Source organism: Symphalangus syndactylus, chromosome 14 (genome assembly GCF_028878055.3).
Source record: "Symphalangus syndactylus isolate Jambi chromosome 14, NHGRI_mSymSyn1-v2.1_pri, whole genome shotgun sequence".
NCBI lineage: Eukaryota > Metazoa > Chordata > Mammalia > Primates > Hylobatidae > Symphalangus > Symphalangus syndactylus.
In genome coordinates, this window is record NC_072436.2 from 76,662,595 (window position 1) to 76,689,345 (window position 26,751).

General features: G+C 37.1%; 1 protein-coding gene across 6 annotated transcripts in view; it reads left to right on the top strand.

The window, feature by feature from the left end:
- Nucleotides 1–26,751, top strand: part of VPS54 (VPS54 subunit of GARP complex) — a 131,611-nt gene that overhangs the window by 77,939 nt on the left and 26,921 nt on the right. For all 6 annotated transcript variants that reach the window (XR_008651006.2, XM_055243593.2, XM_055243595.2 and 3 more), the window contains 5 exons: nt 587–683; nt 9,112–9,452; nt 23,957–24,086; nt 24,660–24,841; nt 25,292–25,404. Coding sequence is in view for 5 of the 6 variants with exons in the window: in XM_055243593.2 (XP_055099568.1) it covers nt 587–683; nt 9,112–9,452; nt 23,957–24,086; nt 24,660–24,841; nt 25,292–25,404 (863 nt within the window). In the remaining variant the exon portion in view is untranslated. The remainder of the gene's footprint in view (nt 1–586; nt 684–9,111; nt 9,453–23,956; nt 24,087–24,659; nt 24,842–25,291; nt 25,405–26,751) is intronic.

The window sequence follows — 26,751 nt, forward strand, 5'->3', positions numbered from 1 at the left end:
GTGTCATGCATTGTTCTAAGTTTTATTAACTCATATAATATTTACAACAACCATATAAGGTAGGTTCTGTCAGTTTCCTCATGTTAGATGAGAAAATTGGAGCATGGAGGGGTTAAGTCACTTGCCAGAGCCACATAGCTAGCAATTCCAATAAGCTGCTGCTATTTTAAACCAAGGCATTGTGTTGTGGTTCCAGTGCTCTTAACTACCATGCCATATTACTTCTCATATGGTGTTTTTGAAGTTGTAGTTAGAAAAGCAGATTATTAAATTTTGGGGAGAGATGTATGTTTCCATTTTTATTCCAGAGTATATCTTCACACTTATTTCTCTATGGTTTATTCATTCAGTGATCATAAAGCTTGTTCATATGAAATTGATATATGATATAGTTAACTTACCAGTCTTAAAAATATTTAAATAAGCCATAACTCTTTGGTAATTTACCTCTTCAACATTTTAGTTAGGTATCTAGATAAAATTGCATTTTATCACTAGATAGTATTTACTCTCATTTCTTCCAGTTTGTAGATGTTATATTGGCCCAGAGACAATCATTATTTTTGTTTGAATTATTTTTTTCTAGGCTTGCAGATCAGATGAGAATGTTGAATTTTCCCCAGTGGTTTGATCTGCTCAAGGATATTTTCTCTAAGTTTACAATTTTCCTACAGAGAGTGAAGGTAAGCTTATAAATTAGTTTGTCCAGAATATCCCTAAAATTAAGTCAGCTTTCTAGATACACAATATGTAAATAAAGACTCAAACTAGAATAAAACACAGTTTGTTTTTGTAATTTTTCTAAAGAGGCTTGGTTTTAAATAAAAATTTAGGTACCTCAGAGTTTGACAATTTTAAGAATTTAATAAGTTATAATTTTATAACTTAAAAAGAAATATGCTTACTTGACATTAAATATTATACAGTAATATTTCCTCTGGTGATTTTTTGTTCTCCTAGGTTGTCTAGAGGTACAATATTGTTAAACACCCCAAAACCACCCCAAACTACTAATTTTTCTATAAAGTCAATGTTGATATAATGGTGTTTTAAAATACATTGTTTATATTCAAATTACCTTGCTAATTTACTTTTTTTTTTGAGATGGAGTCTTGCTGTTACCCAGGCTGGAGTGCAGTGGCACAATCTTGGCTCACCGCAACTTCTGCCTCCCGGGTTCAAGTGATTCTTCTACCTCAGCCTCCCGAGTAGCTAGGATTATAGGCGTGTGCCACCACACCTGGCTAATTTTTGTATTTTTAGTAGAGATGGGATTTCACCATGTTGGCCAGGCTGGTCTCGAACTCCTGACCTCAAGTGATCTGCCCGCCTCTGCCTCCCAAAGTGCTGAGATTATAGGCGTGAGCCACTGCGCCTGGCTGCTAATATTCTTTATTTACATTTTTATTTCACTTTTTGGCACGAATCCAATCAAGCATCATGTGTTATATTTAATTATTTTGTCTCTTTAGTCAAGCCACTTAATTTTAAACCACTTAGTATAACAAAAAGAACAGGTCACGTATCATTTTACGGAAGATGTCAGACTCTAATACATACTGGTTTGAATCACCAACATGTCATAGTTTTGGTTTAAGAAGAATACAGGCTGGGCACGGTGGATTACACCTGTAATCCTATCACTGTGGGAGGCCAAGGCAAGAGGATCACTTGAGCTCAGGAGTTTGAGACCAGCTTGGGCAACATAATGAGACCTCATCTCTACAAAAAAAATTTTTTAAATTAGCCAAGCATAGTGATGCACACCTGTAGTCCCAGCTACTTGGGTGGCCAAGGTGGGATGATCACCTAACCCCAGCGGGTCAAGGCTGCAGTGAGGCATGATTGTGCCACTGTACTCCAGCCTGGCCAACAGAGCAGACTCTGTCTCAAAAAATGAAAAAAATAAAAAAAGAATACAATCATTAGGAATTACCATGTGTAACAGTTAAAAGGGACCATTTGTGAAATTAGATATTCTTTGAGTTGTCAAGTGTTAGCATTGTGTTTTATGTACTAGTTAACATCCCCAGCATCTCCTGAGTACCATGTTAAATAGTGCAGGGGACTTTGGTACTTGTGTATGACATGAATTTCCCTTTATTCACATTGGAGCAATGCTAAGTCACATGTGTAAGCTCTCCAATCAGGTTCACAAAAGTTTTATAGAGTGGGATTCACTGTGCTTAATTTAGACTGCTTCTAAAATGTTGACCCTACCTATTGATAGTGACAGACACAAACTTGTATCTATAGGTGTTCAATAACTAAACCATGTTTTCACTTCTTATATTCTGACCATGATCTCATCATCACCCACTTCAATTATTGCACGTCTAGATATATAGAACTCTTACATTGCATATTGTAGAATTGGCCAACTTTTTGCCAGTAATTTTTTAAAGTACAGTAAGTCCTCAATGTTATGGATAGGTCTTGGAAACTATGACTTTAAGTGAAACAACTTATACCAAAGCTATTTTTTTCACTCATCATTATAGTGAAACATTTCCTTCAATGTTTTTTTCAATAACATTGAAGGAAACAGTGTTATTAAAAAACCTGCTGTACATGGTTTCACTTAAAGTTACAGTCTCCCAGAACCTATCATCCAGATTAAGTGAGGATTTACTGTAGTTATTCCACTTTAAGGCTCTATGTAAGTTAAACTAAGTAGAGTTATTATTTTATGTATGTGCTATATGAAAAGTGATTTATTATAATTGTAATTTCTCATTTTCACATTTGGACCACTTAAACTAGTACTTATGTACAACATCTTTGCAGATGACATGAAATATGGCACTTTTTTCTGTGAAAAAAGTTTGTGATTCTATCAAGTATTATTTCACTGAAAAATAATGTTAATTACAAGCTGTTCATTTTTATTAAAGAATTTAAAAATAACTAAAAATTGGAAAGAACTCAGATGTCTAACAATAGAGAAATGGTAAAATAAATTATGCTTGACACATTCTTTACCATGGAATATTATGTACAGCCAAGGATTTTTAATGGTAGGAGAAAATACATGCATTATGATATTCAGTTAAAAATGGAAGATATAGGGCCAGGCACCATGGCTCATGCCTGTAATTCCAGCACTTTGGGAGGCCGAGGCGGGCAGATCACAAGGTCAAGAGATCGACACCATCCTGGCCAATATGGTGAAACCCTGTCTCTACTAAATACAAAAATTAGCTGGGTGTGGTGGTACATGTTTGTCCCAGCTACTTGGGAGGCTGAGGCAGGAGAATCACTTGAACCCGGGAGGTGGAGGTTGCAGTGAGCCAAGATCGTGCCGCTGTACTCCAGCCTGGCAACGGAGCAAGACTCCGTCTCAAAAAAAAAAAAAGGCAAGATATAGATGTACTTATATAGTGTGATCTCAGCTATGTCAAAAAAAATTTTTTAACCTTTTTATCTTCCGAGAACAAGGAGAAACTTTGGTTTTTTTTTGGTGGTTTTCTTTAGCTGGTCAGATTAGATGTCATTTAAATTTTTTGTTCTTTTCTATTTTCCCTGAATTTTCTACAAAGAGAAGTATTACTTTTATAATCAGAAAAACTTGTTTTGTTTTTTAATAGAATTTACCACATTACAGGAATAGACTATTTGAATTTCTTGTTTGATTACCAGGGTTAATAATTTACTTTCCTACATTGTTGCATTTATTTCTCAAAGATATATATATTGAGATATATCCAATCCTATATGTCACTTTAGTATTACACTTTTTTTTTTTTTTGAGATAGAGTTTCACTCTGTCGCCAGGCTGGAGTGCAGTGGCACAATCTCAGCTCACTTCAGTCTCCGCCTCCCAGGATCAAGTGATTATCTTGCCTCAGGCTCCTGAGTAGCTGGGATTACAGGCGCATGCCACCATGTCCAGCTAATTTTTGTGTTTTTAGTACAGATGGGTTTTCACCATGTTGGTCAGGATGATCTCAATCTCCTGACCTCGTGATCTACCCGCCTTGGCCTCCAAAAGTGCAGGGATATAGCATTATACTTTTTAAAAGAAATTAAAGGGTAAATTTTCAGCCAGAATATTTCAATAGTATTTTTATTTTGAATGGATAAATAATAAACTATTGGGATTTATAAATTTCATATTTGAGTAATTGTTAACAACTTGAGGATCTGTTGCTGTTATTTGTATTTTTTTAGTGTGTATTTTTTCTTTCTTTTTGGTCATGGTAAAAATAAACATAAAACATCATCTTAACTGTTTTTAAGTGCACAATTCAGTGGCATTAAGTTCATTTGCACTATTATGCTACTGTTAACATCCATCCACAGAACTCTTTTTATCTTGCAAAGCTGAAACTCTGTACCTATTACATAATAACTCTGGGCCTGGCGTGGTGGCTCATGCCTGTAATCCCAGCACTTTGGGAGGCTGAGGTGGGTGGATCACCTGAGGTCAGGAATTTGAGACCAGTTGGGCCAAAATGGTGAAACTCCGTCTCTACTAATAATACAAAAATCAGCTGGGCATGGTGTCTCATGCCTGTAATCCCAGCTATTCCGGAGGCTGAGGCAGGAGAATCGCTTGAACCCAGGAGGCGGAGGTTGCAGTGAGCCAAGATCACGCCACTGCACTCCAGCTTGGGCGACAAGAGCGAAACTTTGTCTCAAAATAATAATAATAACTCTGGCCAAGGTGGGGCTGAAAGTCCCAACCCTCTAATCCTGCCTTAGTCTTTCAGGTGACCAGCCTTCATCCTGTGGCTATGTAGGGGCCCTCAGCTATTTGTCATCTCTTTAGCATATGAAGACATTTTTACCACTCTGGAGATTCCAAGGCTGTATGCCAGGGAATGGGGACAAAGACCAAATATAGGGCTGACATAGTAGCTCATGCCTATAATCCCAACACCTTGAGAGACTGAGGCAGGAGGATCACTTGAGACCAGAGTTTGAGACCAGTCTGGGCAACCTAGGAAGATCCTGTCTGCACACACACACACAGCCACGCACACACAAGTCCTGGGCAAACCTAGCAAGATCCTGTCTAGACACACACACACACATACACACACACACCACACACACCACACACACACACACACACACACACACGTTTCCACTTTCTCCCATCCCCTGGCAACCACCATTCTACTTTCTGTCTCTATGAGTTTCACTCATAGAGCACTCATGCTGTGCACTGATTATTAGGTATTTCATATAAGTGGAATCATACAATATTTATCCTTTTGTGACTGGCTTATTTAATGTAGCTTATTGTCCTCAAGGTGCCATCTGTGTTGTAGCATGTTAGAATTTCCTTCCTTTTTAAGGCTGAGTAGTATGAATAATATTCCATTATATGTGTATCTACTACATTTTGCTTATCCATTCATTTGTCAATGGACATTTGTGTTGCCTTCACCTTTTGGCTGTTGAGAATAATACTGCCATGAACATGCATATGCAAATATCTCTCTGAGGTCCCCTTTTAGTTCTTATTTTTGTCAACCCCAGAATTGGAATTTCTGGATCATACAGTAATTCTATTTGTAATTTTCTGAGGAACCTTCACACTGTTCTCCATAGCAGCTGTACCATTTTACATTTCCACCAATAGTGCAGGGTTTCAGTTTTTCTGCATCCTTGCCAAAATTTGTTATTTTCTGGATTTTGTGAGACTAGCCATCCTAATGGGTATGAGGTGGTATTTCCCTGTAGGTTTAATTTACATTTTTCTAATGATGAGTGATGTTGAGCATCTTTTTTATGTGCTTATTGGGCACTTTTCTGTCTTTTTTGGAAAAATATTTTATTTGCCTATTATTTAATGGGGTGGTTTGGTTTTTTTGTTGTTGACTTGTAGAAGTTCTTTACATATTCTGGATATTAACCTTTTATCATATACATGATTTGCAAATATTTTCTCCCATTCTGTAGGTTGCCTTTTTACTCTGTTAATGGTGTCTTTTGATGCATAGAAGTTTTTCTATTTTGATGTAGTCCAATTTGTCTATTTTTTTGTTGTCGCCTGTGTTTTTCATTTCATATCCAAGAAATCAGTGCCAAATCCAGTGTCATGAAGCTTTTTTCCTGTATTTTCTTCTAAGAGTTTTATATTTTTAGAGCTTATATTTAGGCCTTTAATTGATTTTAGTTAGTTTTTATAGGTGGTATAAGATAGAGGTCTACTTTCATTCTTTAGCATGTGGATATTCAGTTTTCCCAGTATCATTTGTTGAAAAGACTGACCTTTCTGCATTGAATGGTCCTGCCACCCTTGTCAAAAAACATTTTACTATATCTGTGAGAGTTCATTTGTGGGCTCTCTGTGTTCTATATGTCACTCTTTATGCCAATACCACGCTGTTATGATTGCCGTAGTCTTGTAAGTTTTGAAATCAGGATTATAAGACTTCCATACTTCGTTCTTTACTATTGTATTTTGACTTTTTATTAAATTCTTGTTTATTGTTTGCACCCTATAGATTAGGCTAATTTTTATAGGTAAGAAAGATAACAGCCTTTAAATGCAGCTTACCTTCTTTTCAAGGAATTCTTAGCTTTTAAATTTCATTTTGTTATATGGATAAATAATCCTAGTCTGTCATTTCAGAATGACAATATCAGTTGTCATTATGGTTATCAATATGGCTACCAGATATTTCATTAGCTCCATTCTCAAGATTGGAAAATTATATTTGGCTTAGCTGTCCTGGTGTTTTTGAAACATGAACTTGTCTATAGACTGTGTTAATAGTTCAGAAAGTAAACCATGTATCTACTGTTGAAACTATTATGTATTTTAAAATCTTATTTTTTGGATACCAGTCTTCTGGCATTCTTAAGAATGGCTTTGGACTTGGAAAAAATAATCAGCAAATCTTTAAAAGTGTAGATACGGTGAAAACAGCAAAGAAGAATCCCTAGGAGAATACCTGATATACTTTATGTGGAAAATTTTAATAACTGTATAAGTGAAGATGTTATTAAAAGGAATGAAGTATTCAAATCAAACTAGTTTAAACAATACAAGGAATGTATTGGCTTTGAGAATTAAAAAAAAGTCCAAGACTAGGAAGGGCTTCATGCATGGTTTTGTCTTGGTTCTCAAGCTTAGTTTCTCTGTTTCCAATTCAGCTTTGCCTTTCTCTTTCCTCTTGGCTTCATCAGTTCTAGGTCTGCCACATTTGCCACAATTCTATGCCACCTAGAAGTTTTCTATTTTTTACTTAGAGTTTTTCTTCTTCAGTCACCAAATGAAATTCCTTTATTGATTAAGCCAAATATAGAATTTTTCACCTGGAGTTTTTCTTCTTCAGTCATCAAATGAAAGTCCTTGGCTTTCATTGATGGAACCAGTTTAGGTCACCTGTCCAGTCACTGTGATCAGGAAAATGCTGTGCACTAATTATTAGCTTAAGTCTGGATTTTCTTCTCATCTCTAAGCTAAACATTAGGCAAGGAGGTTGGGAGTACACTGAGTGGGCTATTTAGAACTGATACTTGAAGCTGGAAAGTAGGCTTATTTCTACCCAAATTACATGGCTGTTGTACCATGGGAAAAGTGATGTAGAATAGTTGTTGGATAGGTCTATCATGTCTTTTTATTTTAAAAAGTTAAGAAAGAAAATTAGCAAGACAGAAGAGGTAAGGAAAAAGACACAAAACAAGATGGGGGAACTAAGTATATCAAAGATTGGACAGCAGTGACGATTAAAGCAGCAGTAGTGGAGCAGCAAGTTTGTGACAATACAGAAGAAGTTAGTGAGCAATGAAGAAAGAAAAAAAATGCAGTATCCATAGTAGACACTTTGGTCCTAAAGCTCTTGAAGGCTCTATCTTCGGTATACTATATGGGCTATTGACACATTTAAAATGCTTTCAGTTCCAAATAACAGGAAACACAACTCAGAGTGTCTCAAACAGTTAAGAGGATTTATTAGCTCATATAACTAAAACAATACACAGAGGTAGGTCAGCCTTTAGGTGCTTCATAAAGAGGTTGTTGATGTCATCAAGCCTTGGCTTTATTTCTTTGCAATTCTCCCTTCTATGTACCGTACTAATAATTAAGCTCAGTTTGTGGCGGTTCCATGTACTAATTAGACTAGCTTAGATCCTTTTGTTGATTTTGGAGACCCGAAGTTAGAGTCTGCTTCACTAGAACCATGTAGATTCCAAAAAAACTAACCAAGCGTTTTGAGAAAGGGAGAAACAAATTGTAAGACTGCAACTGTGAATGTTAAAATAGGCAAGCAGTCCTTTATTTCTTAATTGTCCATAAAGACATTAGTTTACATAAATTTACTCTTCATTTGCCTAGCTTTCAATATTTATTGAGCACCTCCTATTTGCCAGGCACTATTCTAGGCATTAGGATTATAGTGTCATGGAATGGAGCTAACATTCTAATAGAAGGAGACCTAGAATAAACGAAGATAATTGTACATAATGATAAATTTTTGTTTTGTTTTGTTTTTTTACAAAAACTAGATAGTGGGATAGAGTTGCTGGGTGGAGAGTCAGGGAAGGCCTCTTTGAGGAAGTGACCACTGGTGCCAGAACCTCAGTGATGAGAAGGAAATATGTGCAAAGATCAAGGTGAAAAGCATTCCAGATAGAGGAAACAGCAGAGGCACTGAGGTGGGAACAATCCTGGAATGAGGGAAGAGTAGAAAGAAAACTAGAATGTCTGGAGAGTAGTGAATAAGTGAGAGAAGATACGAGAAAAGGAGAAAGAGAGGTAGGGGCTAGGCATGGTAAGTAACACAGATTCCTTTTCTTTTAGACAGGCGTATCAGTGTATATGATTCTCTGACGGGCAAGTTATGTTTAGTGTAATAACCTTTTTAAGAGGTCAGAGAAATATGCAACATATTTTAGGGAGATTTCCATTTTAAAAATTAGTTAAAATGTAGGAAGTTTATTTCTAAGCTTTAGTGAACCCATTTCTCCTGGCCAGTTCTTTTTCACGTCACTTTTCCTATGTAATAAAAGATCGGTAGAAATTCTGATATACATGACTTTGACTCATTTATGATTATAGATGTCCAAAATTACATGCACAGAATTCTCTTTTGGGAACTTCAGGTAAGAGATGTTTTACGTCCCTTAAAAGTGTGTCCTATTTTCTTGTAGGCAACATTAAATATCATTCACAGTGTTGTTCTCTCAGTTCTTGACAAAAACCAAAGGACTAGAGAATTGGAAGAGATTTCACAACAGAAGAATGCTGCAAAAGATAATTCACTGGACACAGAGGTGGCTTATTTAATCCATGAAGGCATGTTTATAAGTGATGCATTCGGTGAGGGTGAGCTAACACCTATAGCAATTGACACTACCTCTCAAAGAAATGCATCTCCAAATAGTGAGCCCTGCAGCAGTGATTCTGTATCCGAGCCAGAATGTACTACTGATTCTTCATCCAGCAAAGAGCACACATCATCATCTGCTATTCCAGGAGGTGTGGATATTATGTGAGTATAGTGGCTACTGCCAAATTGACAAGATTTTGAGTCATCTTATTAATGGATTCAGTAAGATTGATTATTCAGTTTATTGAAAAACCATGTAAATTTTAGAATTTAACAAAAATAAATTTTGTGAAACGTATCTCTATAAAAATGTATGAGAAGTAAGGAGGTGAGCATTGGAAGTAATGAAAATTATAGAGTTTTAAGATTGGAAAAGAACTTTAAAGACCATTTTATTAAATGCCCGCATTTCAGTGATAAGGTAATTGATGCCCAGAGAGCTTAGATGACTTACTTACAGTGACTAGTGGCAGAACATATACTGGAAACCAGGTCAGTTTTTGCTTTGGTCATTTTTCTTTCTTCTGTGTCACCTTTGTGATTTATATGTTGTGAAGATCTGTTTGATTTATAACTTTTGGTTTTTCAAAACATGAATTTCCAAATGGATCACATCTTTTCTTAAACCTTATTTTAAAAACTTCTTATTTTGAAATAATTTCAAATGTATAGAAAAGTTACCAGAATAGAATAAAAAACTCTCACATAACCTTCATCCAGATTCCCCAGGTGTTAATACTTTACCACATTGCACTCTGCCGCCCTCCCTCTTTTTCTCTTTCTGTCTCCTTTTATCTCTTATGTTAATATTTTTTTCTGAATCCTTTGACAGTAGGTTACAGACATGATGCACTATTATCCCTGGGTACCTGGTGTATATTTCCTAAACACAAGAACACACCTATATAACCTTAGTATACTGATTAAATACAAGGAAGCATTGATACAATAAATTATTAATATTACCATCTGATCCACAGATCCCATTTAAACAAAGTTTACCAATTGACCCAGTAATCTCTGTTATCAAAAAAAATAGAACCAATAAAATATTTCTGGTCCAAGAATATAGTTTGGATTTAGTTATTGTTAAGAATAACAATATTTTTATTATCTTTATATAAATCAACTCAGTACTTTATTATTTCTTTTCCTGTTTTTTTTTTTTTTTTTTATTATACTTTAAGTTCTGGGTTACAAGTGCAGAACATGCAGTTTTGTTACATAGGTATACACGTGCCATGGTGGTTTGCTGCACCCATCAACCCGTCACCTACATTAGGTATTTCTTCTAATGTTATCCCTCCCCTAGTCCTCCACCCCTCACAGGCCCCGGTGTGTGATGTTCCCCTCCCCGTGTCCATGTGTTCTCATTGTTCAGCTCCCACTTATGAGTGAGAACATGCAGTGTTTGGTTTTCTGATCTTATGATAGTTTGCTGAGAATGATGGTTTCCAGCTTCATCCATGTCCCTGCAAAGGACATGAACTCATCGGTTTTTATGGCTGTATAGTATTCCATGGTGTATATTTGCCACATTTTCTTAATCCAGTCTATCACTGATGGACTTTTGGGTTTGTTCCAAGTCTTTGCTATTGTGAATAGTGCCAAGTAAACATACGTGTGCATGTGTCTTCATCGTAGAATCATTTATAATCCTTTGGGTATATGCCCAGTAATGGGATGGCTGGGTCAAATGGTATTTCTAGTTCTAGATCCTTGAGGAATTGCCACACTGTCTTCCACAATGGTTGAACTAATTAACACTCCCACCAACAGTGTAAAAGCATTCCTGTTGCTCCGAATCCTCTCCAGCATCTGTTGTTTCCTGATTTTGTAATGATCGCCATTTTAAATGGAGTGAGATGGTATCTCACTGTGGTTTTGATTTGCATTTCTCTAATGACCAGTGATGATGAGCATTTTTTCATATGTCTGTTGGCCGCATAAATGTCTTCTTTTGAGAAGTGTCTGTTCATATCCTTTGCCCACTTTTTGATGGAGTTGTTTGCTTTTTTCTTGTAAATTTGTTTAAATTCTTTGTAGATTCTGGATATTAGCCCTTTGTCAGATGGGTAGATTGCAAAAATTTTCTCCCATTCTGTAGGTTGCCTGTTCACTCTGATGATAGTTTCTTTTGCTGTGCAGAAGCTCTTTAGTTTAATTAGATCCCATTTGTCAATTTTGGCTTTTGTTGCCATTGCTTTTGGTGTTTTAGATATGAAGTCTTTGCCCATGCCTATGTCCTGAATGGTATTGCCCAGGTTTTCTTCTAGGAGTTTTATGGTCCTAGGTCTTATGTTTAAGTCTTTGATCCATCTTGAGTTGATTTTTGTATATGGTGTAAGGAAGGGGTCCAGTTTCAGTTTTCTGCGTATGGCTAGCCAGTTTTCCCAACACCATTTATCAAATAGGAAATCTTTTCCCCATTGCTTGTATGTGTCAGGTTTGTCAAAGATCAGATGGTTGTAGATGTGTGGTATTATTTCTGAGGCCTCTGTTCTGTTCCATTGGTCTATATATCTGTTTTGGTACCAGTATCATGTTGTTTTGATTATTGTAGCCTTGTAGTATCGTTTGAAATCAGGTAGCGTGATGCCTCCAGCTTTGTTCTTCTTGCCCAGGATTGTCTTGGCTATGCGGGCTCTTTTTTGGTTCCATTAGTAGTTTTTTTCATTTCTGTGAAGAAAGTCACTGGTAGCTTGATGGGGACGGCATTGAATCTATAAATTACTTTGGGCAGTAAGGCCATTTTCACAATATTGATTCTTCTTATCCATGAGCACGGAATGTTTTTCCATTTGTTTGTGTCCTCTCTTATTTCCTTGAGCAGTGGTTTGTAGTTCTCCTTGAAGAGGTCCTTCACATCCCTTATAAGTTGGATTCCTAGGTATTTTATTCTCTTTGTAGCAATTGTGAATGGGAGTTTGCTCATGATTTGGCTCTCTGTTGGTCTGTTATTGGTGTATAGGAATGCTTGTGATTTTTGCACATTGATTTTGTATCCTGAGACTTTGCTGAAGTTGCTTATCAGCTTAAGGAGATTTTGGGCTGAGATGATGGGGTTTTCTAAATATACAGTCATGTCATCTACAAACAGAGACAATTTGACTTCCTCTTTTCCAAACTGAATACCCTTTATTTTTTTCTCTTGCCTGATTGCCCTGGCCAGAACTTCCAATACTATATTGAATAGGAGTGGTGAGAAAGGGCATCCTTGTGCCAGTTTTCAAAGGGAATGCTTCCAGTTTTTGCCTATTCAGTATTATATTGGCTGTGGGTTTGTCATAAATAGCTCTTATTATTTTGAGATAACGTTCCATCAATACCTAGTTTATTGAGAGTTTTTAGCATGAAAGGCTGTTGAATTTTTTCAAAGGCATTTTCTGCATCTATTGAGATAATCATGTGGTTTTTGTCATTGGTTCTGCTTATGTGATGGATTACATTTATTGATTTATGAATGTCGAACCAGCCTTGCATCCCAGGGATGAAGCTGACTTGATCATGGTGGATAAGCTTTTTGATGTGCTGCTGGATTCGGTTTGCCAGTATTTTATTGAGGTTTTCTCATCAGTATTCATCGGGATATTGGCCTAAAATTCTCTGTTTTTATTGTGTCTCTTCCAGGCTTTGGTATCAGGATGATGCTGGCCTCATAAAATGAGTTAGGGTGGATTCCCTCGTTTTCTATTGATTGGAATAGTTTCAGAAGGAATGGTACTAGCTCTTCCTTGTACCTCTGGTAGAATTCAGCTGTGAATCTGTCTGGTCCTGAACTTTTTTTGGTTGGTAGGCTATTAATTATTGCCTCAATTTCAGAACCTGTTACTGGTCTATTCAGAGATTCAACTTCCTCCTGGTTTAGTCTTGGGAGGGTGCATGTGTCCAGGAATTTATCCATTTCTTCTAGATTTTCTAGTTTATTTGCGTAGAGGTGTTTATAGTATTCTCTGATGGTAGTTTGTATTTCTGTGGGGTCGGTTGTGATATCCCCTTTATCATTTTTTATTGTGTCTATTTGATTCTTCTCTCTCTTCTTCTTTATTCGTCTTGCTAGTGATCTATCAATTTTGTTGATCTTTTCAAAAAACCAGCTCCTGGATTCATTGATTTTTTTTTTTGAGGGGTTTTTTAATGTCTCTGCCTCCTTCAGTTCTGCTCTGGTCTTAGTTATTTCTTGTCTTCTGCTAGCTTTTGAATTTGTTTGCTCTTGCTTCTCTAGTTCTTTTAATTGTGATGTTAGGTTGTTGATTTTAGATCTCTCCTGCTTTCTCTTGTGGGCATTTAGTGCTATAAATTTCCCTCTACACACTGCTTTAAATGTGTCCCAGAGATTCTGGTATGTTGTGTCTTTGTTCTCAGTGGTTTCAAAGAACATCTTTGTTTCTGCCTTCATTTCGTTATGTACCCAGTAGTCAGTCAGGAGCAGGTTGTTCAGTTTCCATGTAGTTGAGTGGTTTTGACTGAGATTCTTAATCCTGAGTTCTAATTTGATTGCAGTGTGGTCTGAGAGACAGTTTGTTGTGATTTCTGTTCTTTTACATTTGCTGAGGAGTGCTTTACTTCCAGTTATGTGGTCAATTTTAGAATAAGTGTAATGTGCTGAGAAGAATGTATATTCTGTTGATTCGGGGTGGAGAGTTCTGCAGATGTCTCTTAGGTCTGTTTGGTCCAGAGCTGAGTTCAATTCCTGGATATCCTTGTTAATTTTCTGTCGTGTTGATCTAATATTGACAGTGGGGTATTAACGTCTTCCATTATTATTGTGTGGGAGTCTAAGTCTCTTTGTAGGTGTCTAAGGACTTGCTTCATGAATCTGGGTGCTCCTGTATTGGGTGTATATATATTTAGGATAGTTAGTTCTTCTTGTTGAATTGATCCCTTTACCATTATATAATGGCCTTCTTTGTCTCTTTTGATTTTTGTTGGTTTAAAGTCTGTTTTATCAGAGACCAAGATTGCAACCCCTGCTTTTTTTTTTTTTTTTTTTGCTTTCCATTTGCTTGGTAGATCTTCCTCCATCTCTTTATTTTGAGCCTGTGTATGTCTTTGCATGTGAGATGGGTCTCCTGAATGTAGCACACCGATGGGTCTTGACTCTTTATCCAGTTTGCCAGTCTGTGTCTTTTAGTTGGGGCATTTAGCCCATTTACATTTAAGGTTAATATTGTTATGTGTGAATTTGATCCTGTCATTATGGTGCTAGCTGGTTATTTTGCCCGCTAATTGATGCAGTTTCTTCCTAGCATCGATGGTCTTTACAATTTGGCATGTTTTTGCAGTGGCTGGTCCCAGTTGTTCCTTTCCATGTTTAGTGCTTCCTTCAGGAGCTCTTTTAGGGCAGGCCTGGTGGTGACAAAATCTCTCAGCATTTGCTTGTTTTTAAAGGCTTTTATTTCTCCTTCACTTATGAAGCTTAGTTTGGCTGGATATGAAATTCTGGGTTGAAAATTCTTTAAGAATGTTGAATCTTGGCCCCCACTCTCTTCTGGCTTGTAAGATTTCTGCAGAGACATCCACTGTTAGTCTTATGGGCTTCCCTTTGTGAGTAACCTAACCTTTCTCTCTGGCTGCCCTTAACATTTTTTCCTTCATTTCAACCTTGGTGAATCTGACAATTATGTGTCTTGGGGTTGCTCTTCTCAAGAAGTATCTTTGTGGTGGTCTCTGTATTTTCTGAATGTGAATGTTGGCCTGCCTTGCTAGGTTGGGGAAGTTCTCCTGGATAATATCCTGAAGAGTGTTTTCTAACTTGGTTCCACTCTTCCCATCACTTTCAGGTACACCAATCAGACGTAGATTTGGTCTTTTCACATAGTCCCATATTTCTTGGAGGCTTTTTCATTTCTTTTCACTCTTTTTTCTGTAATCTTGTCTTCTTGCTTTATTTCACTAATTTGATCTTCAGTCACTGATACCCTTTCTTCCACTTGATCGAATCGGCTATTGAAGCTTGTGTATGCTTCACAAAGTTCTTGTACTATGGTTTTCAGCTCCATCAGGTCATTTAAGCTTTTCTCTAGACTGGTTAGTCTAGTTAGCCATTCATCTAATCTTTTTTCGAGGTTTTTAGCTTCCTTGCAATGGGCTGGAACATGCTCCTTTAGCTCGGAGAAATTTGTTATTATGGACCTTCTGAAGCCTACTTCTGTCAGCTGGTCAAACTCATTCTCTGTCCAGTTTTGTTCCCTTGCTGGCGAGGATTTGTGTTCCTTTGAAGGAGAAGAGGTATTCTGGCTTTTGGAGTCTTCCGCATTTCTACTCTGGTTTCTCCTCATCTTTTTGGTTTTACCTACCTTTGGTCTTTGATGTTGGTGACCTATCAATGGGATTTTGGTGTGGATGTCCTTTTTGTTGATGTCGATGCTATTACTTTGTTAATTTTCCTTCTAACAGTCACGTCCCTCAACTGCAGGTCTGTTGGAGTTTGCTGGAGGTCCACTCCAGACTGTTTGTCTGGGTATCACTAGCAGAGGCTGCAGAACAGCAAATATTGCTGCCTGATCCTTCCTCTGCAAGCTTTGTCACAGAGGGGCACCCGCCTGTATGAGGTGTCTGTCGGCCCCTACTGGGAGGTGTCTCCCAGTCAGGCTACATAGGGGTCAGGGATCCACTTGAGGAGGCAGTCTGTCTGTTATCAGAGCTTGAATGCTGTGCTGGGAGAACCACTGCTTTCTTCAGAGCTCTCAGGCAGGGAACGTTTAAGTCTGGAGAAGCTGTCTGCTGCCTTTTGTTCAGCTATGCCCTCCCCAGAGAGGTGGAATCCAGAGAGGCAGTAGGCATTGCTGAGCTGCTGTGCGCTCTGCCCAGTTTGAGCTTCCCTGCTGCTTTGTTTACACTCTGAGCACAGAACTGCCTACTCAAGCCTCAGCAGTGGCAGACGCCCCTCCCCCGACCAAGCTCTCACATCCCAGGTGGATCTCAGACTCCTGTGCTACCAGTGAGCAAGGCTCTATGGGTGTGGGACCTGCCGAGCCAGGCACGGGAGGGGATCTCCTTGTCTGCCTGTTACAAAGACCATAGGAAAAGCACAGTATTTGAGCAGGAGTGTACCACTTCTCCAGATACAGTCACTCATAGCTTCCCTTGGCTAGGAAAGGGAAATCCCCCAACCCCTTGCGTTTCCCTGGTGAGGCGACGCCCCGCCCTGCTTCAGCGCACCCTCCGTGGGCTGCACCCACTGTCCAGCCAGTCCCAATGAGATGAACCAGGTACCTCATTTGGAAACGCAGAAATTGCCCGTCTTCTGCGTCGATCTCGCTGGGAGCTGTAGACCAGAGCTGTTCCTATTCAGCCATCTTGGGAGCCACCAGTCAACTCAGTACTTTATGTAAATCAACTTATGGTCCTGGAGCTTATAAAGGTCACAGTTACAGCATAAAGTCAGCTATAACACTGCTCTTCAGTACAAACAAACCAAACCCTGAGCTATATATTAATAAAGTTTCTTCTGTGTTCAGGCTAATATTTTCACATTTACTAGTTAGGGTGCAGTCTAAAACTGCTATAAAAAGAGCTGTAAAAACTCTGTAGCTTAATGTAAAATTTTGTTTCTCTCATGTAACATTTCAGAGGTAGGAGATGGTCAGCTGAGAAGACAGTTCTACCATTCTCAGTGTATAGTTTCCATCTGTGTCTAAGGTGGCTGTTCTAGCTTTTAGCATTTCATTTTCATCCGTAGCAGCAGGAAGGAGAGGACAAAGGGCTGATACCTTGCTTACTTTGTCTTGCTTGTTAAACATTTTAACAACAGCCATGTAATTTGGGTAGAACTAAGCCCACCTTCCAGCTTCAAGTATCATTTGTATGCATCTTCCTCTCAGCCCTTTTATGATCCATTTGGAACTTAAGGCACATATGGGAAAATGTAGCAATTATAAAGTGCTCAGCTCAATTAACTAGCACAAAGTGAATGTGTTGGTATAATTGTCACCCACCTCAAGAACTATAACTTTACCAGCTCTTCAGAAGCCCCTCTTGCTGCTGTAATACTACACTACTCCTTCCCATAGGAAACCATTAAAACAATTGGTTTTTCCAGTTTTTAAACTTTATTTTAATGGAATAATATATTTGCTCTTTTGTCTCTGATTTCTTTCGTTCAGCATTACAGTTGTGATATCTATCCAGGTTGTTGCATGTAGCAGTGATTTTATTTGTTGTGTATAAATAATCCATTTTATGATACACCACAATGAATGTATGTATTTTACTTTTGATAAGATTTGGGTTATTTTCATTTTGGATTGTCATGAACATTCTTCTAGATACCTTTGGTGCACATGTTACAGTTATTTCTGTTGAATATATACCTGGAAACAAAGTATGTGAATGGTCAGTTTAGCTAATGCCAAACAATTTCTCAAAGTGGTTGTACTCATTTACGCTCCCCTCAGAAGTGTGGAACAGTTTGTGTCACTCCACATCTTCCTTCACTGTTAATATTGTCAGTCTTTTACATGTTAGCCATTCTGTTGGGTATGTCACAAGTGTAGTAATTTTATTTCCCTGATGATTGGTAGGAGAGCACCTTTTCATACATTCATTGGCTTCTGGGATATCCTCTTCTATGAAGTGCCTATTCAAGGCCTTTACCCATTTTTCTGTTGGTTTGTCTTCTTGATCTGTGAAGGTTCTTTATATTATGTCAGCACAAGCCTTTTGCCAGTTGTCCATATTGCAGATATCTTCTCCCACTTTCTGTATTGACTTTTCACTCTTATTGGGTTTTTTGGTGAACAAAAGTTCTTAATATAATTCTATGATTCATTACTTTCCTTTATGATTTATGCTTCTTTGTGTCCTGTTTAAGAAATCTTTCCCTACCTTAAAGACTTGAAGATATTTTCTGATTACTGTCTTTTTCACATTAAGACCTACAGTCCATCTAGAATTGATTTTTGTGTTTAGTATGAGGGTTAAGATTTTTTTCCCATAAGAATATGTCTTTGACCTTGCACCATTTATTGACAAGGTGCTCTTATAATGTCACTCTTGCCGTAAATCAGATATTCAGATAGGTGTATCTGTTTCTGGACTCTATTTCGTTCATTTTTCTGTCTTTACACTAATAGCATTAAATAAAATTGTCATAGTTACTGTAGTTACTATAGCTTTTGTTTTCTTAAACAATTAGTTTGTAGAGATGGGGTCTTACTATGTTGCCCAGGCTGGTCACTCGTGGCCTCAAGTGATCCTCCTGTCTCAACCTCCCAGAGTGCTAGACGTGAACCACCATGCCCAGCAACTGTAGCTTTTTAATCCATATTAATATCTGGGAGAGTAATTTCTCCTACTTTTTCTTCTTTAGGATTGCCTCAACTCTTCTTGGTCTTTTACAAATCCATATACATTTTAGATTTGTTAGTTCTGTGTTACCTTCACATAGATTTGTTTATATTTTATTCTTTCTTTTTAAAAACAAGCACAATCCAGAATTTGCACTTATTACTTCCACTTACATCCTGGTGGCCAGCATAATTACATGACTATGTCTAGCTATAAGGGAAGCTTGAGAAATAAGTCTTTAGCTTGTGAACTATTTGCCCAGCTAGAGCTGTCATTGTGGCAAAAGAGAGAACATATACTGAAAGATAGTTAGCTTTCTGCCACACCATTTGAGATCCTTTCAAACTGGATGCAGTCTCACAGTTTTTATCCTTCCTCTCCTACCTCCATTGTGGCTCACTTTATACATTGAACCTTCTCTGGCTTTCCCCAATCACATCCTCTGACAGCATGAAGCATAGGTTCTGTAGATGGTTCTTTGTATGTTCAGTAGGCACATAAATGTCTGGGAACTACCTAACCCAAAGGGGCAATGAATTGAGTATATTTATATGTGTGAGTCTAACTAGTTCTTTCATACAAGGGCTGTGACTTTCCTGTAGCAAGTGTTTTTGCGGTATATAATTGAATCACTGATATAGAACATGCAAAAATACGTCTTGATGTTTTAACTTTGTTAGTGGTAGATCTTCCCTATTTTCTTACTTCAAAATAACCTGCAATTTTGTAAGTTTATTGCAATGCAAATATGGCACAAAATAGGAAATACTTTTCTAGGCAGGAAATAGGAAAAGAAAAACAATGGAAAATATTAGAGTTGCAGAGCATAATGTCCTCAAGTTTCATCCATGTTGAAGCGTATATCAAAATTTTCTTCCTTTTTAAGGCTGAATAATATTCCATTCACATGTATGTGATATATACATACAAGATGTATATGTATATATCACATTTTGTTTATCTGTTCATCCATTAGTGGACACTTGGGTTGCTTCCACATCTTGGCTATTTTGAATAGTGCTGTTATGAACTTGAGTGTACATATAAATCCTAGAGATCTTACTTTCAGTTATTTTGGATATATACCCAGAAGTAGAATTGCTGGATTATGTTTGAGTTCGTTTGCTTTTTTCCTGTTGACATGAAAGTTAGAGATCTAACTGAAGTTAAAAAATAATTTTTTTTCTTTTTTTAATTTTATTTTATTTTATTTTTTAAATTTTATTATTATACTTCAGGTTTTAGGGTACATGTGCACAATGTGCAGGTTTGTTACATATGTATTCATGTGCCATGTTGGTTTGCTGCACCCATTAACTTGTCATTTAACATTAGGTATATCTCCTAATGCTGTCCCTCCCCCTTGCCCCCAACCCACCACAGTCCCCGGAGTGTGATGTTCCCCTTCCTGTGTCCATGAGTTCTCATTGTTCAATTCCCACCTATGAGTGAGAACATGTGGTGTTTGGTTGTTTGTCCTTGCAATAATTTACTGAGAATGATGTTTTCCAGTTTCATCCATGTCCCTACAAAGGACATGAACTCATCGTTTTTTATGGCTGCATAGTATTCCATGGTGTATATGTGCCACATTTTCTTAATCCAGTCTATCATTGTTGGACATTTGGGTTGGTTCCAACTCTTTGCTATTGTGAATAGTGCCGCAACAAACATACGTGTGCATGTGTCTTTATAGCAGCATGATTTATAGTCCTTTGGGTACATACCCAGTAATGGGATGGCTGGGTCAAATGGTATTTCTAGTTCTAGATCCCTGAAGAATCACTACACTGACTTCCACAATGGTTGAACTAGTTTACAGTCCCACCAACAGTGTAAAAGTGTTCCTATTTCTCCACATCCTCTCCAGCACCTGTTGTTTCCTGACTTTTTAATGATGGCCATTCTAACTGGTGTGAGATGGTATCTCATTGTGGTTTTGATTTACATTTCTCTGATGGCCAGTGATGATGAGCATTTTTTCATATGTTTTTTGGCTGCATAAATGTCTTCTTTTGAGAAGTGTCTGTTCATGTCCTTTGCCCACTTTTTGATGGGGTTGTTTGTTTTTTTCTTGTAAATTTGTTTGAGTTCATTGTAGATTCTGGATATTAGCCCTTTGTCAGATGAGTAGGTTGCAAAAATTTTCTCCCATTCTCTAGGTTGTCTGTTCACTCTGATGGTAGTTTCTTTTGCTGTGCAGAAGCTCTTTAGTTTAATTAGATCCCATTTGTCAATTTTGGCTTTTGTTGCCATTGCTTTTGGTGTTTTAGACATGAAGTCCTTGCCCACCCCTATGTCCTGAATGGTATTGCCTAGGTTTTCTTCTAGGGTTTTTATGGTTTTAGGTCTAACATGTAAGTCTTTAATCCATCTTGAATTAATTTTTGTATAAGGTGTAAGGAAGGGATCCAGTTTCAGCTTTCTACATATGGCTAGCCAATATTCCCAGCACCATTTATTAAATAGGGAATCCTTTCCCCATTTCTTGTTTTTGTCAGGTTTGTCAAAGATCAGATAGTTGTAGATATGCGGCATTATTTCTGAGGGCTCTGTTCTGTTCCATTGATCTATGTCTCTGTTGTGGTACCAGTACCATGCTGTTTTGGTTACTGTAGCCTTGTAGTATAGTTTGAAGTCAGGTAGCGTGATGCCTCCAGCTTTGTTCTTTTGGCTTAGGATTGACTTGGCGATGCGGGCTCTTTTTTGGTTCCATATGAACTTTAAAGTAGTTTTTTCCAATTGTGTGAAGAAAGTCATTGGTAGCTTGATGGGGATGGCATTGAATCTATAAATTACCTTGGGCAGTATGGCCATTTTCACGATATTGATTCTTCCTACCCATGAGCATGGAATGTTCTTCCATTTGTTTGTATCCTCTTTTATTTCATTGAGCAGTGGTTTGTAGTTCTCCTTGAAGAGGTCCTTCACATCCCTTGTAAGTTGGATTCCTAGGTATTTTATTCTCTTTGAAGCAATTGTGAATGGGAGTTCACTCATGATTTGGCTCTCTGTTTGTCTGTGATTGGTGTACAAGAATGCTTGTGATTTTTGTACACTGATTTTGTATCCTGAGACTTTGCTGAAGTTGCTAATCAGCTTAAGGAGATTTTCGGCTGAAACAGTGGGGTTTTCTAGATATACAATCATGTCATCTGCAAACAGGGACAATTAGACTTCCTCTTTTCCTAATTGAATACCCTTTATTTCCTTCTCCTGCCTGATTGCCTTGGCCAGAACTTCCAGCACTATGTTGAATAGGAGTGGTGAGAGAGGGCATCCCTGTCTTGTGCCAGTTTTCAAAGGGAATGCTTCCAGTATTTGCCCATTCAGTATGATATTGGCTGTGGGTTTGTCCTCGCTCCTTCACCCAGGCTGGAGTGCAGTGGTGCGATCGCGGCTCACTGCAAGCTCTACCTACTGGGTTCACACCATTCTCCTGCCTCAGCCTCCCAAGTAGCTGGGACTACAGGTGCCCGCCACCACGCCCGGCTAATTTTTTTGTGTTTTTAGTAGAGACGGGGTTTCACCATGTGTTAGCTAGGATGGTCTCGGCCTCCTGACCTCATGATCTGCCCGCCTCGGCCTTCCGAAGTGCTGGAATTACAGGCGTGAGCCACCATGCCCCGGCCCCAAAAAATCTTTTTAAAAGCAGAATTACAATGAATGAAATTATTTTAAAAAACTAACTTTGGGCTTTTTGGATTAATTCACTCTTTTTTTTTTTTTAAGGACTTGAGTTGTTTTTATTTGCTATTTTCTGTTTATATTTTTGTGAATTGGTAGCATATTGCCAAGAGTTTCAAATTCCTTAATCATTCTGTTACATGGGGGAAATTTTAAGTAATGTTTCAGGAATTAAAAATTTACTTCAGTAGTAAAGTTGACTTTGAAATTTAAGCAAGAATTTTGCAGGTATTCTGTTTTGAAATACTACTAGACTGTTTATATAGAAATGTCGGAGTAGAGGAAGCTTACTCGATTAGAAGTAGACTAATTCTAGGTTCTAGTTCTGCTCTCTTAGTATTGTAACCTTGGATAGGTCACTTTAACTTTCTAAGATTCAGTGTTCTCCTCCATAGGTGGTTATTTATCTACCTACCTCAGAGTGTGAGAATGAAACAAGATAATGTTTCTGAGAGTACTTTAAGAATATTAATTCCTCTGTTATTTTGAAGCATTAGGAAACAAATTTGGTGATATTATGATTTTGAAGGCTAGCAGGTAATAACCTTCTTTAATACCATAACCAATTAGAATGGTAGTTTGCCTCAAAGTAATATACAGCAGAGCCTCTTTGTAGTATTTTTGAAAAGTATTTTAATTCAACTGAAAGAGAGAAAAATGAGGTTAAGGTACTTCACTTGGCTCATGGTAACCCTAAACTGAACTGATGGCATGGAATCATTGGTCTTTATATATGCCCCTGGGGGAAAATGTTTAAAAATAGAAAGTTTTACATTTCCCCTCAAAATTGAAAAAAAGTACATTATGTCTTATAAATACTCCTCTTTGAGTTTAGGTTCCTTGAAAGCAGCAACCTATTATATTCCCTCTAGTGCCTAGCGCTTAAGCACAGTAAATGCTTAGTAAATATTAGTTCAATTGAACTGAATATTTATACTCATTCATAATTATAAGTAAAAAGAGAGCCTGTTTGTCATGAAATAACATTCCTTCCCTCTTCTTGCTTCCACTGTATCATCCTAGTTGCCTATGCACAACTGTCCCCTGACATAGCTACTACCTTGTACCTAACCTAAAAATTTAATTTTGCTATACTTTCTGCAGACTTTTCAATCGGAGTCTGAACGAAGTGTTGAAAATACTGCAGTGGAGAATGAAAATTCTTATTTAAGGTTATGATAAAATACATTTGTGGATGGGCACAGTGGCTCACACTTGTAATCCTAGCACTTTGGGAGGCCGAGCTGGGAGGATTGCTTGAGGCCAGGGATATTTGAGACCACCCTGGGCATTGTAGCAAGACTCTGTCTCTACAAAAAATTTGCAAAAAAGATTAGCCAGGTGTGGTGGTGCACACCTGTCGTCTTAGCTACTTGGGAGGCTGAGGTAGGGGGTTCGCTTGAGGCTAGGATTTTGAGGTTTCCGTGAGCTCTGAATGTGCCACTGCACTCCAGCCTAGGTGACAGAGCAAGACCCTGTCTCAACACAAACAATAATATAGATAATAGTTGTATTATCTGAGCATGTTTAATGTGTCCCTGTAAAAACTATAAGATATTTGGTACATCATAGAATTTTTATTCAAATGTGAATTTTACAGCTTTTTCATCCTTTTTATTGATAGGTCACCTATGGAGAATACTATGTTTACAACTTTCCCTGACTAAATCTTACTTTGTCATTTTCAGGGTCAGTGAAGACATGAAATTAACTGACTCAGAGCTAGGAAAGCTGGCAAATAATATCCAGGAATTATTATATAGTGCCTCAGATATATGCCATGATCGAGCTGTCAAATTTCTCATGTCAAGAGCAAAGGTAGTTATTTTCATAAAGCTTTATATATTTTATACATAATAATTTTGAAGATCTGGAATTATGTCTTTGCTTCCTATGTTCCCCATAATGCATATTATATTTTTAACATTTAATAAAGTCAGTGTTACCACCGATGTGGTCTACTAGGGAGATGTTGAGATATAAAGTAATCTAAATAAATAGGAATTATTAAAGCATTATTTTCAGATAAATGGTTAAATGACTTATTTTGAAATATGTTAATAACTAATTTGAAATTAATGTTGTTTTACATATATAATACGTGTATATATGTATACCTAAATATATGTAGTTAAGTTTATAATAAAACTCCAACACTGTGAAAATTTTATAGTATGACCTAAATTCATTTGAACTACTATATTAGTTATAAAGGGATAAGAATCAAATTTGGACCTCTTAAGCATTTCGTGCTCAATTTCTGGGTCTGAATGAAGTATTGGGAAATATTATTAAAATAAAAAATATATATATTATAATAATTGTTAAACTAGGTTTCATAACTCAGTTTGGTGTTACACTAACTCTCATGATTTTTGTATTAAAATTTAGGATGGTTTTCTTGAGAAGCTAAATTCCATGGAATTCATAACACTTTCTAGATTAATGGAAACATTCATTTTAGACACCGAACGGATCTGTGGAAGAAAAAGCACGTCATTACTTGGAGCACTTCAGAGCCAAGCTATTAAGTTTGTAAACAGGTTTCATGAAGAGAGAAAAACCAAGCTCAGGTATTATCACCACGTCCATTCTGTTGTTTGATTTTTTCATTTTTCTTTGAGAAACACAGTTATATTTAAAAGAGGAAACTTAATTGGCCAGTGAGAATGCCTGATAAAGGTTTTTTTAATTAAAGGCAGATTGTGGAATTAAAATCACATTTCTTGGCTTTTCAAAGCAGAGTTAGAATGTTTACTTCTATTAAAGTACTTATCAGGAAGATCCTCAGTAAGTTGGCTTTTTTTCCCACTCAAAGTTAAGTAAATTGTTTCGTCATTCTTTTTGTTTAGGCTGAGATATAAAAAGGGAACTATTTTCTAAGTATTGATCCTGCTTGTTAAAGTGTTCAGCACTTTTTAAGTCTTATGTTCTCACTCAGCTCTTCTTCCTTTTCTTTTAAACCAAGGAAGATGGTATTGAAATGTTAAAGTTTATGTTCTTTTCTCTTTACTGTGGACTAGCCTCCTCTTAGACAATGAGCGCTGGAAGCAAGCAGATGTTCCTGCAGAATTTCAGGATCTTGTTGATTCTCTATCAGATGGGAAGATTGCTTTACCTGAAAAAAAATCAGGTGGTATGTGTATTCATTCACACATTCTCTTTCAATTTTATGTTGTTTATTTATTTTGTATTAATGCTTAATATTTCTTTAGTTGACAATGCCTATTTCAAAGCTAGAACCAATATTTCCAGCTTAGTAAATACTTGACAGGAAAACTATGGTAATTTATAATAATTATTTCAAATATTTATTGCGTGTTATAACCATATGCCAGACACTGGACCATGTTCTTTACATACATTACTCCAGTTGATTCTCACAACGATCTGTGATACGGGTACTGCTGTTACTTTGTGTAACAGTGAGGAGGCTTGAGGCTCAGAAGGGTTAAGGAATTTTTATACAGACGATGAGTTGGGATTTGAAACCAGCTTTATATAATTTCATAGCTATGTTCTTAGCTACTATACCATATTGTTTACATACATGTATTGAGTAAGCACTAGTTAGCTTCTACTTTGTGTCCTATATTGAGACAGAATTGAGACAGAGATAACAGCTATAATTCTGCTTTAAAGAGGCTAAGTCTAATGAACAAAACCAAAAAATACATAAGCAATCAAAAGTAATGTAGTTACATGATAGTGAAAACCCAAATGTAAAGAAAGAAAACCATGAAGGAGACAAAAAAGGAAGAACCAGAGAGGCAGGGAGAAATCTAGAACTTAGAAGTAAAATGATGAGAGAGTTTTCATGTGGAAGAGATGGCTGGGAAATATTTTTGTACCCTAGTTCAGGTGGAGTCATCATCTGATAATAATGTAAATTTATTTATAGCAATCCTATAAGATTTACAATTATGAAATTCTTGAGTATTTCTAATAGAGAAGGTAGTTGCACTATTTCAAATTTTATGTGTTTAATCAAAGTTTTACATTTCTACACAGAAATATTTTTAAATTGTATACTTCACATTCGCACAAAATGCAACTAGACTACAAGAGAAAGACTTGAGTAAAACACAAACAGTAACCATTAGTCTGATACACAGATCATTTGCAATCTCAGTAATTCAGTGGAGTGATAGTCAAATTGCAGTTCAGTGCTTAGTAACTGGAAAAGTGAGGAAGGGTAGACAAGTATAGCCTACTTTTTCAACAGATTTGGCTGTGCAGGAAAAGTGAGTGATGAAATAGTAGCTAAAGAAGTTAGAGAGGGTGATTTACGGGGCAAGGTGCATGGAATCGAATCCAGAGTTTGAGAGAAAGGCTACTACTTCTGCCCCTGTGACAAGGGGAAGAGGGTTAAGGACAAGTATAAAATAGATGAGTTGATGTAGGGCAGAGAGAAGAATTGAAGGAATTAAGTAAATTTTTGTCATATGTCAGTTTTTAATAGGTAATAGTGTTGGGTGGTGGA